This window comes from Camellia sinensis, chromosome 14 (genome assembly GCF_055761805.1).
Source record: "Camellia sinensis isolate YWXY chromosome 14, ASM5576180v1, whole genome shotgun sequence".
In the NCBI taxonomy this organism is placed as follows: domain Eukaryota; kingdom Viridiplantae; phylum Streptophyta; class Magnoliopsida; order Ericales; family Theaceae; genus Camellia; species Camellia sinensis.
The window spans coordinates 66,108,005-66,123,006 of record NC_138974.1 but is presented as its reverse complement, the minus strand read 5'-3'; the positions used below and the strand labels follow the sequence as shown (position 1 = coordinate 66,123,006).

The following is a 15,002-nucleotide window of genomic DNA, read 5'->3' as shown; positions in this document are numbered from 1 at the left end:
GTTACCGCGCAGGATTTAGTACCGGCTCCATCAGTAGTGAGAGGTACTTTTCTGTTTTGCAACTCAGTTGCTAATGTGTTGATAGACACGGGTGCATCTCATTCTTTTGTATCTGCTGCATTTGCATCTGTTTTGGAATTGGAGTTAGCACAGTTAGCATCTCCTATTTGTGTGGTATCGCCTTTGGGTGGTGAGTTGATCCTGAAACAGGGTGTTAGAGGATGTGATATAGAGGTCGCCGATTATAGGCTTCCTTTTCCGTTTGTTGTCATGCCCATGAAGGGTTTTGATGTTATTTTGGGTATGGACTGGTTATCGTCATACCGGGCTGTTATTGATTGTTACCGCCAGAGGGTCACGTTATGTACCTTGAGCGGGGAGTGGTTCCATTTCTTGGGAGACCGGGTTGGTAGTGTTTTGCCACTGGGGTATGATTCGCGAGGGCGAAGTGAGCTTAGTAGTCTACTTGCCAGCTTTGAGAGTGGTGAGAGTGGTGAGACCCAGGTTGTATTGCCAAGGGTGGTTTGTGAGTATTCGGATGTCTTTCCCGAAGATCTTGTTAGTTTGCCACCTCACCGAGAGATAGAGTTCTCTATTGATTTAGTGCCTGGTACGGCGCCGATTTCTATGGCACCTTACCGTTTTGCTCCAGCAGAGTTGGTTGAGTTGAAAGTTCAGCTCCAGGAATTGCTCAATAAGGGTTTTGTTCGCCCTAGTGTTTCACCGTGGGGAGCACCGACACTCTTTGTTAAAAAGAAAGATGGTGCCTTGAGATTGTGTATAGACTACCGGAAGTTGAATCGGGCTACGGTTAAGAATAAGTATCCTATGCCCCGTATAGATGATTTGTTTGACCAGTTGAAGGGTTCCTGTTGTTTCTCTAAGATAGACTTGAGATCGGGTTACCATCAGTTGAGGGTCAGGGAGGAAGATATTCCTAAGACGGCATTCCGTACGCGGTATGGCCATTATGAGTTTTTGGTGATGCCATTCGGGCTTACCAATGCACCGGCAGTCTTTATGGACTTGATGAACCGGATTTTCCGGGAGTTCTTAGACCGATTTGTGGTTGTTTTCATGGACGACATCCTTATCTATTCGTCTTCTGAGGAGGAGCACGAGGCACACTTGAGAGTGGTGCTTGAGTTACTTAGAGCCCATAGGCTGTATGCCAAGTTTGGGAAGTGTGAGTTCTGGCTGAGGGAAGTCAAATTCTTAGGCCACGTGGTATCCGGGGAAGGGGTGTCTGTTGATACATCCAAGGTTGAGGCAGTGCAAGATTGGGCACAGCCTAAGAGTGTGTTTGAGATCCGCAGTTTTCTGGGATTAGCTGGGTATTACCGTCGGTTTGTGAAAGATTTCTCCAGGTTAGCGTCACCGTTGACTAGGCTGACTCGGAAGGGAGTCAAGTTTGTGTGGAGTGAGACTTGTGAAAAGTCGTTCCAAGAGCTGAAAGTTAGATTGACCACCGCTCCGGTGTTGATTATTCCGGAGAGAGGGTTGGGTTATGCGGTTTATTGTGATGCCTCACGAGAGGGTTTGGGTTGTGTGTTGATGCAAGAGGGGAAAGTGGTAGCTTATGGCTCACGTCAGTTGAAAATACACGAGAAGAATTACCCCACACACGACCTAGAGTTAGCAGCTGTGATCTTTGCCTTGAAAATCTGGAGGCACTACCTTTATGGTGAGAGGTTCGAGGTATTCTCGGATCATAAGAGTTTGAAGTATCTGTTTACACAGAGAGACTTGAATTTGAGGCAGAGGAGATGGATGGAGTTCATCGAGGATTATGATTTTGAGTTGCATTATCATCCGGGAAAGGCCAATGTTGTGGCCGATGCCCTTAGTAGGAAAACCATTAGTGATGTAGCTTGTATAGCCATCCGGGAATGGGAGATGTTGGGAGCACTTGGCGAGTTTGATTTGCTACTGGGCGAATCTGTCGAGGCTGCGAACTTGTTTTCTGTTGTTGCGCAGCCTACACTTGTGATTAGAGTGTTAGAGGCACAGAGAGGTGACCTTGAGGTAGAATCCCTCCGAGAGAAGATCTCCAGTGGGAAAGTTGAGAAGGGTTTGACGGTGTATCCCGACCTGAGTGTGAGATACCGAAACCGTTTGTTTGTACCGGAGTCTTGCAGAGAGGAAGTACTCCGAGAGTTTCACCATTCGCGCTTTGCGGTACATCCGGGAGGTACTAAGATGTATCAGGATTTGGGTCGCCAGTTTTGGTGGCGGGGTATGAAGAGAGATGTGGCTGTTTTCGTATCGAAGTGCCTTACTTGCCAGCAAGTGAAGGCCGAGCATCAGAGGCCAGCGGGTTTGTTGCAACCCTTGCCTATTGCCGAGTGGAAGTGGGAGCATGTCACTATGGACTTCGTTGTAGATCTTCCGAGGACTCAGCGGGGTAGTGATGCTATTTGGGTGGTTGTAGACCGGTTGACTAAGTCGGCGCACTTTATTCCTATGCGCGTGAGAGATTCGGTAGATCATCTTGCCGACCTGTATATTCGGGACGTAGTGAGATTGCACGGGGTCCCAGTGACGATCGTCTCAGATAGAGATCCTCATTTTACTGCTAGGTTGTGGCAGAGTTTGCAGAGTGCCTTGGGCACTAAGTTGACCTTTAGTACGGCTTATCATCCTCAGACTGACGGGCAGTCCGAGCGTACTATTCAGATCCTCGAGGATATGCTTCGGGGTTGTGTCCTGGACTTCAGTGGGACGTGGGAGAGGCACTTGCCATTAGTAGAGTTTGCCTACAACAACAGTTTTCAGTCTAGCATCGGTATGGCACCGTTTGAGGCCTTGTATGGCCGACCGTGTAGGTCTCCAGTGTGTTGGGCCGAGGTGGGTGATGCACCTTTGTTGGGTCCAGAGTTAGTTAGGGAGACGACGGAGAAAGCTGAGCTTATCCGTAAGAGGCTTGCTACAGCCCAGAGTCGACAAAAGAGTTATGCCGACCGTAGGAGGAGGCCTTTGGCGTTTGAGGTAGGTGATCATGTCTTTCTGAAGATATCACCTAGACGAGGCCTGATGAGGTTTGGGAAGAGTGGGAAGTTATCCCCTCGGTTTATTGGTCCTTTTGAGATCCTTGAGAGGATTGGTGAGGTTGCTTATCGATTAGCCTTACCACCGTAGTTGTCCGGAGTGCATGACGTGTTTCATGTGAGTATGCTTCGGAAGTATGAGCCAGATCCATCACATGTGTTGGATTGGACTGATTTAGAGGTAGATGAGGATGCCTCGTATGAGGAGAGACCGGTACGGGTCTTGGATAGGCGGGATCAGGTCCTGCGTGGCAAGACCATTCCTTTGGTGAAAGTCTTGTGGAAACATCACGGAGTGGAGGAAGCCACTTGGGAACGTGAGTCGGGAGTCCGTGAGAAATATCCGGACTTGTTTGTTGATATGTAATCTTGTATTTAAATTTTACTTTTTGTTGAACTTAAGAGCTTTTATATATGTCTTAAGTTGTGAAACATTGAAAATGTTTTGATTATTGGAAGTATGTTTGGAACTTGCCTCATATGGAAGTTGAATGTGACACTATATGTGTTGAATATATTGTTGAAATTGGAAAGATAGTGCATAATGTTAATGCATGTTGAAAATACATATGTTGTTTACATATTGTGATATGTCTCTTGTTAAAGGGATGGAATGACCGGTAATGGGTCGAATTGTTGAATGTTAAATTGTAACATTGTCTAAAATGAAGGAAAACTTGTTTTGAAAACTTGTGCTTAATTTCGGGGGCGAAATTCTTTAAGGGGGGGAGGTTATAGCGATCCCGGGTTTACCCTTGTTATATCGTGATCCGGACATGTGTCCGTGGATGTTGGTAGTTGTTTATTATTTTGTTTACATCCTTTTACTTCGTATTTGAGTTATAGGATGTGTTGGGCGGATTTGTTTCAGGTTGGTTGAGTTTAGAAACCAAAACTAGTTGCCCAGATTTTTGGCCTGTACGCTCGAACGGAGGTGTTGGCGCTCGAGCGGGGAATACACCCATCCAGTAATTGTTGTGCAGTGTTGTACGCTCGAGCGTGGAGTTGGCCGCTCGAGCGGAGCTGTGTGAGTGGCCGCTCGAGCGTAGGGTTGGGAGCTCGAGCGGAGGCCTGGTTTTGCAAAAGTGTTGGGCGAGTGCATTCTGCGCTCGAGCGGGCGGTTGGCCGCTCGAGCGGAAGTCTGTGAGTGGACGCTCGAGCGGGGTGTTTTACGCTCGAGCGGAGACCTAGGTTAAAGTCCCGAAATTGTGACTTTTCAAATCACTTTTTCACTTTCTCTTCTCTCTCTTACTTTTCCAAAATCACCATTGTTGAGCCTCTCACTCTAGACTCTACCTTCTCTCTAGGTTTTGATCTAGTAGGAGTGATTTACTCACCTTTGGCCTTTACAAAAAAGTTGTTGATCGTCGAGGGCTTCATTTTAATCTGAAAATCTCGGGTTTTGGAGCACGTTGGGTTTTGTCGTCTTCTCCTTTGGGACTCCGAATTTGAGGTAGGGATATCCTACTCCTCTCTATGGGTTTTGTCTTTAAATTTTGGTATTTTGAGATGTTGGGCTTGGTTTGGTAATTTTGTGAAAGTTTGGGACTTTTGTGTAATTTTACAAAAGTTGGGGTTTTATTCATAATAAACCTAGATGCATGTTTGGCATGAAAAGAATGGAATGATTGTTGAATCATTGATGAAAATGGGACCTAAGGGTTGAAATGTTAATTATGGGAATTGCCCTAACTACATTGTTTAATTAATTGGGATAATTAATTGAGAAGAATGAAGAAATGAAATGTTGATTGAATATCCATTTGTGCATTTATTTTCTGTTTTAGAAATAACTACTTTGGGCTATCGGTGGAGGATAGTCGTGATTGTTGTAGACAATGCATGATGATTAGGTAAACTGAAACTAATCAATGAAATGTGTCATGGAACTTGACGGTTGATAGAATACATTATTTGTATGTATTGGGTGATTGTATATAGAACCATTGTGTTTGTATACGTTATGTGTAGAGGAGGAGATAGGGGATGTACTCCGCGGTTTAGGGGAAGATAGGGGATGTACCTCTAAACCGGATAGGTATTGGGAGGAGATAGGGGATGAACTCCGTAGACACAGCTCATATGCTTGTCTAGAGAAGTGAAGATAGAGCTCATATGCTTATCTTTGTGAAGTGTGGATACAGCTTGTATGCTTATCTGAATGTGAGATATAGTTTTTATACATATCTGTGGAAATGATGATAGAGCTAGTATGCTTATCTGTTGTTAAAGGGAAAATGAAAAGTAATTGGGACTTGTAAGTCGTTGACATAAATATGTTATTTATGTGATTGTATCAGTGTTGACCAACTATCAATTGCTAATGTTTTAGTCATTGTCCATGGTTGGTTTAGTGCATTTCTACTGGGCTGTGGCTCACCCTATATGGGAATATCATTTTCAGGTACAGGATGCATGCCACCTCCAAGGACATAGCTTGGGAGGCTAGAGGCGGACATAGTGTAGTTGTTTTACTTTTGATGTATTACATGTAACTTCAAGCCAAGGGCTTAATGTGTAAACGAGTTAGTACTCTTTTGTTGTAACCAAGTGTTAACTTGGAAAGCTGTAAGCCCGTAGGGCATTTTGTTTTGATGTTAACATGTAATACTTATGTAATGAAACTCAATGAAATAAAGGAATGTGGTTGGTTTATATGTAAATGCATGTCGTATTTGAGGGCGTTACACTTTGTGTCCTTTTTTTTCAACATAGTAAGTTTGAATGAGCTACAAGTGCTAAGAGTATGAGATAATATTCTATTTCAGTGCTTGAGTTATTTATCTTTCAAGGTTCACTGACAGTTTCAGACAGATATCAACTTTGTTCACATAGTTTCATTAGAGAGCTTGGATGTATTACAAGAAGTTATTTATGGCATATTTAGCTGTGCTATTAATTAAGTAGGCACTGTTAATTAGTTTTGCTAGTAATGTTCAATTTAGGAGTATCGTAAGCATGAGTAATTTTTTGTTTTAATTGTTGTATGGTACTTCAGATTTTTACACTCTGATTTTGTCATTTTATTTTGTCAAATTGTTAGAAGGCTAAAGGAATTTTTTATCCTATATCACTATTTGTGTATGGACATTTCACTAGGTGGTATTGTTAGGCAAGTATTTTTAGACACGAGTCATCCGCTAGAATGGTAAGATTAGAGACCCAACTTTTGCAACCTGCAATCTCTCAAGTTGAGTTAATTTTATAAAATATTTTGGTGACATGTCAAAGTTGTTCGACTCCTCTTTAACATTTTATTCACAAAAAAAAAAAAGGGAATTGTTTATTTGACTCCTCTCTAACATTTTATTTGAAAAAAAAAATGGATAGTTAGGTAAATGTTATCTAATGCAGCACTATTTTGTGATCACATTCAATTTTTTAAATTTTAACTTTTATTTTGCCATTTTTTTCATTTATTTTTTGCCTTGCTTGCTTAAATATAGAAAATAAGTGTCAGGCATGTAATCAAATTGCTCGAGACATGAAATCTCTATTTTGACACAGTGAGCTTGAAAATGCTACAAGTGCTAAAAGTAGGAGATAATAGGTTATTTCAATACTTGAGTTATTTATCTTTCAAGGTTCACTTGGCAATTTCAGGCAGTTCTCAACTTTGTTCACATAGTTTTATTAGAGAGCTTAGATGTATTGCAAGAAATTATTTATGGTGTATTTAGCTGTATTATTAATTAAGTATGCACCGTTAATTAGTTTTGCTAGCAATGTTCAATTTAGAAGTATCGTAGGCATGAGTAATTTTTTGTTTGATTGTTGTGTGGTATTTTAGATTTTTAGACTTTGATCTTGCCATTTTAATTTGTTACATTGTTAGAAGGCTAAAGGATTTTTTTACCCTATGTTGCTATTTGTATAGGGACAATTCTAGTACGTGGTAATTTTTATGGTTATAAACTTCATATTAAAATATTGAAACATATAAAATTACTAAATCATTGGAGTTTTTTATATGTTATTGGAAGGATAGTTGGTTTTGGAAGAAATCAAAATGTATGCAAGTATTTTTTGGCACAAGTCATTCGTTAAGAGGGTAAGATTAGAGACCAAGTGTTGCAACCTGCAATCTCTCAAGTTGAGTCAATTTTGTAAAACATTTCGGTGACATGTCAGAGTTGTTTGACCCCTCTCTAATATTTTATTTGAAAAAAAGGAATTGTTGGGTAAATGTTATCTAATGTGGCACTATTTTGTCATCAAGTTCAAATTTCAACTGTTATTGTGCCATTTTTTTTTTCATTTATTTTTTGCAATGCTTGCTGAAATATAGAAAATGTGTGTAAAACATGTAATCAAATTGTTCGAAGACATGAGGTATCTATTTTTTGTGATTCAGTAGAGATCATTTTATTATGTGATTTTATTTGACAATGAGTTTAAGAACATATGAGATGTTAATACACTCTATGTGTGCCATTGGTTGGCTCTCATTCTAAATTGAATGATTAATGTTTTATTTTTGGCTGGCTAGGATGATTACTCTTTTGTATCAAAATATTCATTCATCCACTCAAAAAAGATATTGAAATCTGATAAGGCAAAACGGTTACCAGTTATGACTCTAATTCAGTAATATTTTTTTATTGAATGTTTGTTATACATGTGTCATTTTAACATGGATCAAATTATAAAATTTTCTATTTGGACTTAAATTTTAGTAAATCTTTTTAGATTATTTGCTTATGCAACACAAAAATATAAAATTCATTATTTGGACTTTATTTTTGAAGTTTAATATTCGAGATTTATGAATATTTTTATCAGTTCAATATGTAGAAACAATTTCAACTTCTTATCATTGAGGTTATAAATTAAAATAATATTATCATTTTGATTTGATTTATTACAATTGAATTTCGTAACAAATGTGATACTAAAAAAATTGTTAGTCGTGCCTTCAGGCGCTGGTTATCCCTAGTCTATATATATATTCAGAAGAAGGGAATTTTTTTAACAAGAAATATGATGAGAGTTTCAATATCTCATATACTAATTTTCTTATTTTTTTTAATTTTAAATAATTAAGAAAATTCTCATTGACTAACTTCTATTTAACTATACAAAAATAAAACTCTAATTAGTCCATAATTTATGATTCTTAAAAAGAAAATACGTATTTTCTTAATATATATATATATATATATATAGATGCTTTTCAAAATACACATTTGTTTTGTTAAATATAAGAAGCAATTCACCAAAATAAGAAAATAAAAATGTCAAGTTTTAAATATTCAAAGATTGACTTTTTATGCACATGTACTTCTATCTTTTCATACACATAATTTTTTTTTAAAATAAACTTTTAAATCTCGTATTCTCACCAAAAAAAAAAAAAACAAAACAAAACAAGACAAAAAAACAACTTACAAATTACAAAATCTTGTGTTACACACAAAATTAGAAATAATAAAATATTTTAGAAAATTTTATCTATACTATATCTATCTATAACAAAAAGTCTTACCACAATTTCAAAATTTCATATCTAATTTCATGATTTTTTTAATTTTAAACAATTAAAAAAAAATATTTCATGATTTATGGCTTTCAAAAAGAGAATCTACTAATCTATATTTAAAATTCAGTTTAAAAAATAACACTTTTATGGTAAATCCCACAATTTACAATTTTGATTTCCTATTATTCTATTTTTATTTATACTATACATTATGTACCTATATATAGTATAGATGTAATCATTCAAAAAAATAAAATAAAATAAAATAAAAAAAAAAAGCCTAAAGCACATATTATCGTCAATTCAAAAACCAGAAACAACCATAGCAACCATATTAGCCAAAAAATTGAATCTCTTCTTCATCCAAATATGGTATCAACATCTGTTTTAACTGTTTTATCAATTTTTCTGATATAACTTTTAAATACTATTCTTTTTTTTTTATTGCGGATGTTAATCCATAAAATATTATAATATTTTTGTGATTGTAGCATTAGAGAGTTTTAGTTTATATTTATATCTTTATATTTTGTTATATATATAACCGTCAGAGAACGTCGATGATACAATGATGAATTTACCCAAAAAAAAAAGAAATACTATGAACCCACCTTATCAACTCATAATTTACTCCGAATGTGTTTGTGTGGTGAATATTAAATTGATGAAGTGTGGAATCCATAAGTAAAATGAATTTGAACCATTGATTTATTTTTTTGGATAAATTGTAGATTCATAAGTCTAGGTTTGAAATATTATTGAAAAAAAAAAATGCATGTTTTAATTGTAATTCCTCTAATTTTGATTTTAAGTGACTTTTTTATTATTATTTTCAAACTTCACTACTTTACTTAAGTTGACAACATGTAAGGTTTTTTTTGTGTTTTTTGTTTTTGTTTTTCGTTTTTTGTTTTTTTTTTTTTTGTTTTTGTTTTGTTTTTTTTTTTTTTTTTTTTTTTTTGTGTGTGGTTTCTATGTAGAGCTACAAGTCATTTGGAATTTTCCATGGAATTTATTTAGATCGTCATTTATGCATGTCAAATCATGTTTTTACTTAAGTTGACATTATTTAGTATATTATTTATCATATTATTATGAATTATAAATATCTAATCATATTACTTTTTATTTTTGGTAATACTCATTATTTCAATAAATTTTTGATAATTGCTTCTTCTTTTTTCCATTTTAAAATTACTTGCAATCTTTGAATATTTTTCTTGCAAATTGTTTCACACATGTATTGATTATTTAGTCATCCTACATATGAGTACTATTAGAGGTGCATGACTATGACCATTATGATCTTTGTTTAGAGACCTAATTGAGACTCCCACTGTAAATAATAATAAAATAAAATAAAAAACTTGCTAATCACAGTGGAATGGGGGTCCTAGAGGTGACCCTAGTGGGGTCTGAATCATTAATCTTTTGTTTATTTAAATTTTTTTTTTTAACATAAACAAACTTGATACTCATATCTTTGCTTATAATTTTTTCAAATCTTGAACTGATATGAAAGACTCACAAATGTATGTATTGATGTTTGATTCAACAATATCTATGTATTTTATTTTCATTAATAAAGTTGTTTTTATCCATTTAAAAAAAAAAAATCTCATAATTTCTTTAACTCTAACCAATATGAAGAGCTTGCAAATGGCATGTAACCTCACAAAATCATAGAGATAATTTGAATGACTTACTCAACCTAAATATTGTAAATTTTTTATATACATAATCTTATAATATAGAGATAGGAAAATATAATCAAGATATACTAATATTTTTTGAATTATTTAACTTAGAAACAACTATATTTTTTAAATTGACTTTAAGATTTTATTGATTCAAGTTATGGAATAAGGTTAATTTCATATTTCTAGCAAGCTAAAAAAAATTCATAATGAATTATCTTCACGTTTTCTCATACAATTAAAATAGAAAAATGTTATAGGTTTTAAATTTTTTACTAAATAAATGATCAAATATTTCAGATAGGTCTGTAGATCTAAGTGAGATATTTAGTCATTTATTTACTAGAAAATTTGATATCTCTAACATTACCTATTAACATTCCAAAAAAATAATTTTTCTTATCTCTTAAAATAATGAAAAAGTTATTTAAAATATTAATTTAAAACAACCACTAGTTAAAATAAGTTTCCGTTTGGCTAGGTTTTTTTTGTTGACTTTTTTGATTTGGTATTTTCGTAACTTGGAATTAGAAAGTTTATTTGGGTTGATTCTTTTTTATTTTTTTTGGAAGAAAAAGTTAAATGATTATGATTTAAATATAAAATATTTACCATATTTTGTCTTTTATATTTTTTTAATCCCAATTTTTTTTGCCAAACGAAACCAAAATTTACTTATTTATTTTTTAAAATTATTTTTAATTAATTAAGAAATAAATTTATCTATCATTATTTAATCTCGTGCATAGTACAAGTTATACGCTAATAGTAAATAAAGACAAAATACATTAAAATAATTAATAAGATAAAAAATATTATATTTAAATTATAATTATTTTATTTTTTTTACAATTATCAAATTAACTACAAAAACAATTAACTATCATTTCAAATATAATTTTTTTAATAAAATTAAATAATCAAATAACTAAAAAATGAAATAAAATAATCAAATTTCCAAATATTTTTTTCACCTCCCATTTATGTTGTTTAGTCAATTAATCATTCAATTCATAACCACTTACCACCGTGGCCAAACCATGGTACCGAAAATTGTGTCCCGCGCCACCGACTAGGTCGGGTCTCCAGATTCGAACACGTGTCAAAGAATGAGTTCATAACAGGCGTCAAGGACGCAGACATCATGGCCCACACGTCAACATCACAAGCCCGCTACGTATAAGTCTCCTATTGGGCCGAAAGACCCCAAGCGGAATGAAGACGGAATTTTATAATTAAACTGCAATCTCGTATTCCACGGTCGCGACACGTGTTACGACCTTTTAAAATTATCAAAAAATTAAGAGATTGTTTGGGATGACCTAAATAAATATATTTTTTTGTCTTTTTACAAAAAAATGTACAGAAAAATAAAAAGATGATGTAATAAAAAAAAAGATAAAAAGATAAAAAGTATGTACTTATTTAGAATAGCTAAACTTGACCTTAAAAAGAAAAAAAGAAAAAGATTTATTATCACTCAAAGATGTCACGTGATTATGTTTCTTTATTAATTACAATTATTATGATCTTATATTTTACAATTATTATGATCTTATATTTTTTCATCATTCAGGTCTTATTTAATAATTATATATTTTAATTAAAAAATTAAAAAATTACGAAATCAAATAAATAATAGAGAAGATTGAGTAGAAGTAGCACAACAGTTAGAAACAGGGTACAACATCACTTAGCTCTGATACCAAAAAGCGGAAGCAGCAAACAGAATGAAGATGATGAATTACGAAATCAAAACAAAAATAGAATGCACATATTAACATATGAATTTTTAATTAAAACTTAATCATAATTAAAACATAATCATTCAAAAATAAAAATTAAAAATTATTAAAATAACTTATTTTCAATATCAAAACAAATTCGTAAATTTTATTCTTTTTATCATTTGCAACGTGTTGATACGCTACGTGTTGGTGTCTCAAGAAAACAAATAAAAATATAAAATATAAAATATAAAAATATAAGGTATGTTTGGTTTGTGTTTGAGAGATATGTTTTTTCAAAAGATATTTTTTGAGAGAGAGTTTTGAAAAAAGTGATTGATTTAATATGTGTGAGAGAGAGAGATTTGTTTGAAAAACTTATTTGGTTTACAAGTTTTGATAAATTTTTTTTAAAAAATTTATTTTATTTAATTACTTTTAAAAATTTATTTATAAAAAAAATTTCACAAAATTTTTTCAAAAATACAAACCAAACGAACCCATAACTTCTCGAAAAAGAGGGAGGGCTTAAATTTGGTGGACGAGGTCTGAGGACCACATGGGTGTTATGAAAGCAACTTCGTATAATCTCTCTCTCTCTCCTTCTCCTGGTGCTCGGTGATTGGGCCACGCAAAGAGAGATAAGGGGGAGTTTTCTGTACACGTGTTGGATTTGAACAGCCGGGTGGTGAGTTGAAGGAGACAGATGAACGGCGGAGATCGGTTTTGTTTTGACGTGCTACGTCACACAAATTGTACCTGGTGGTCACGGTCTGCTCGTTACCGGCCTTTTGTGTGTGCAACCAAAAAGCTTTTGCAGAGAGTTTTGTGTATCTACCAAGCTGTGTCCTCCTGGAAGCCACTGATCTTTCTCTCATCTTTAGATTTTTGATTTCTTATAGGTTTTTAAAGTGGTTTAATTGAAATCTCTACTGAATTTTGCGTATGGAGTAGAGAAAGGGGGTGTACCCGGGGCATTGGAAGTGGTGGAGATTATGTAATGGCGGAGATCTGTTGCGAAGTAGTGAGTGACAGCGAAGCATCGACGCCGTGCGAACCGAGTTCACGACTGGCGAGGCGTCGGAGAATGGAGATCCGACGGTTCAAGTACGTCGCCGGTGTGACCACCCCTGAGACCTCAAACGGACAGAAGCGTCAGAAACTAGAGCACGATAACGCCGTCGAGAATAGTTCGTCAGATGGAGGAGAACAGATTTTAGAGTCGGAAAACGAGAGATCGGAGACGAAAGAGAGCTCGATTTCAGATCGCCCTGAGAATTTGTCGAGTCCGATTTCGAGTTCATCACTGTTGTCTAGTTCAGTGAGTCAGGAGGTGTATCCGGAGTTTGGTGTGGCGTCAGTTTGTGGTAGGCGGAGAGACATGGAGGACGCGGTGGCGATCCACCCGTCGTTTTGCCGGAGAGAACATGAAACCGCCACAGAATTCCATTACTTCGGCGTTTACGACGGCCATGGTTGCTCTCATGTACGTAAGCCAAAAAAAAAAATCACATATTTTCTAGGGTTTCGATTTCGAATTGACCGGAGTGTTTGGCTTTGATTGTAGGTGGCGATGAAGTGTAAAGACCGATTACATGAACTAGTGAAAGAAGAGTTGGAGAGCGACAACGGAATGGAAGATCGCGATGGAGCGAAGCTTCAATCGCATGGACAAGGAGGTTATCGCGTGGAACAAAACCGCGTTGGGCCCGAATTGCAGGTGCGAACTCCAAACGCCGGAGTGCGACGCCGTTGGATCCACAGCCGTGGTCGCCATTGTTACACCTGATAAGATCATCGTCGCTAACTGTGGTGATTCCAGAGCTGTTTTGTGTCGCACTGGCAAGGCGATCCCCCTCTCGAACGATCACAAGGTTAGAGACATGTATGCTCAACGGTCCTGATTGTTTGTTAGTTTTGAGTTCTTACCTTTTAAGTCCAGTTTGTTTTAATATATTTTGTTTGGAATAATGACAGCCGGATCGTCCAGACGAGCTGAGCCGGATCCAAGCAGCCGGAGGCAGAGTTATATACTGGGACGGTCCACGAGTTCTCGGTGTTCTCGCCATGTCAAGAGCCATTGGTAAGATCGAAGCTCCAGAGATCTCTATATTCTCTCTATAGGCGCAGGATAGCCTGATTGATATCCTTACGCTATTATGTACCATGTGTATATGTAGGTGATAACTATTTGAAGCCATACGTGAACTGTGAGCCGGAGGTGACTGTGACGGATCGGACGGCGGAGGATGACTGTCTGATACTGGCGAGCGATGGTCTGTGGGACGTGGTGTCGAACGAGACGGCGTGCGGAGTGGCGAGGATGTGCCTGAGAGGGAAGGCGCCGCCGTGTGCGGCGGAGAGCAACCAGAATTCGGAGGAGGAGAGAGAGGCCGGCGGCGGAGGGGAAATGGTGGGCAAGGCGTGCTGGGATGCGTCCATGCTGTTGACGAAACTGGCATTGGCCAGGCGAAGCACTGACAACGTAAGTGTGGTTGTGGTGGACCTCAGTAGAGACACGTAGCGAATGGACAGCACTTCGTGTTAATTTTGGTTTTTTTTTTTTTTTAAAAAAAAATTATTTTATTTTTGATGGTTTTTAATTAAGAAGATTTATGCTATGTTTAGTTAAGAGATTGAGAAAAAAATTTAAGAAGAAAAAAAAGATAAGTAAAATGTGAATAAAATATATTTATATTTTATCTAATTTTATATATTATTTTTATTTTAAAATATTAATTGTTTATTTTATTTTTTATTGTTCAAAAATGTTATCTCTTTTTTAAAAATTAAGAATTTAGTAATCTGAATTTTTTATTTTATTCTTTTTTTAAATTTATTAATAATATAAAAAGTATAATTATGACCATTGATATTTTTTTTTAAATTACTATTAAGGCCAAGTTTGGGAAGACTAAATAAGTGTACTTTTTGACTTTTTTTGTATTATGTGTAGAAAAAGTAGAGAAAAGATGTTGATTGATGTGACCTAAAAAAGATAAAAAGATGAAATAAGTGCACTTTTTTAGGTTAGACAAACTTGGCCTAAAAA

The 15,002-nt window shown here is 35.5% G+C and overlaps 1 protein-coding gene across 1 annotated transcript; it reads left to right on the top strand.

Annotated features, from left to right (window-relative positions):
* Positions 1-12,564: 12,564 nt before the first annotated feature.
* LOC114274147 (putative protein phosphatase 2C 24) lies at positions 12,565-14,657 on the top strand. The gene is given in 5 exon segments (XM_028216015.2): positions 12,565-13,436; positions 13,518-13,580; positions 13,582-13,824; positions 13,928-14,033; positions 14,131-14,657. Coding segments are annotated over 5 exon segments (1,242 nt in total). The 5' UTR covers positions 12,565-12,950; the 3' UTR covers positions 14,475-14,657.
* Positions 14,658-15,002: the final 345 nt, after the last annotated feature.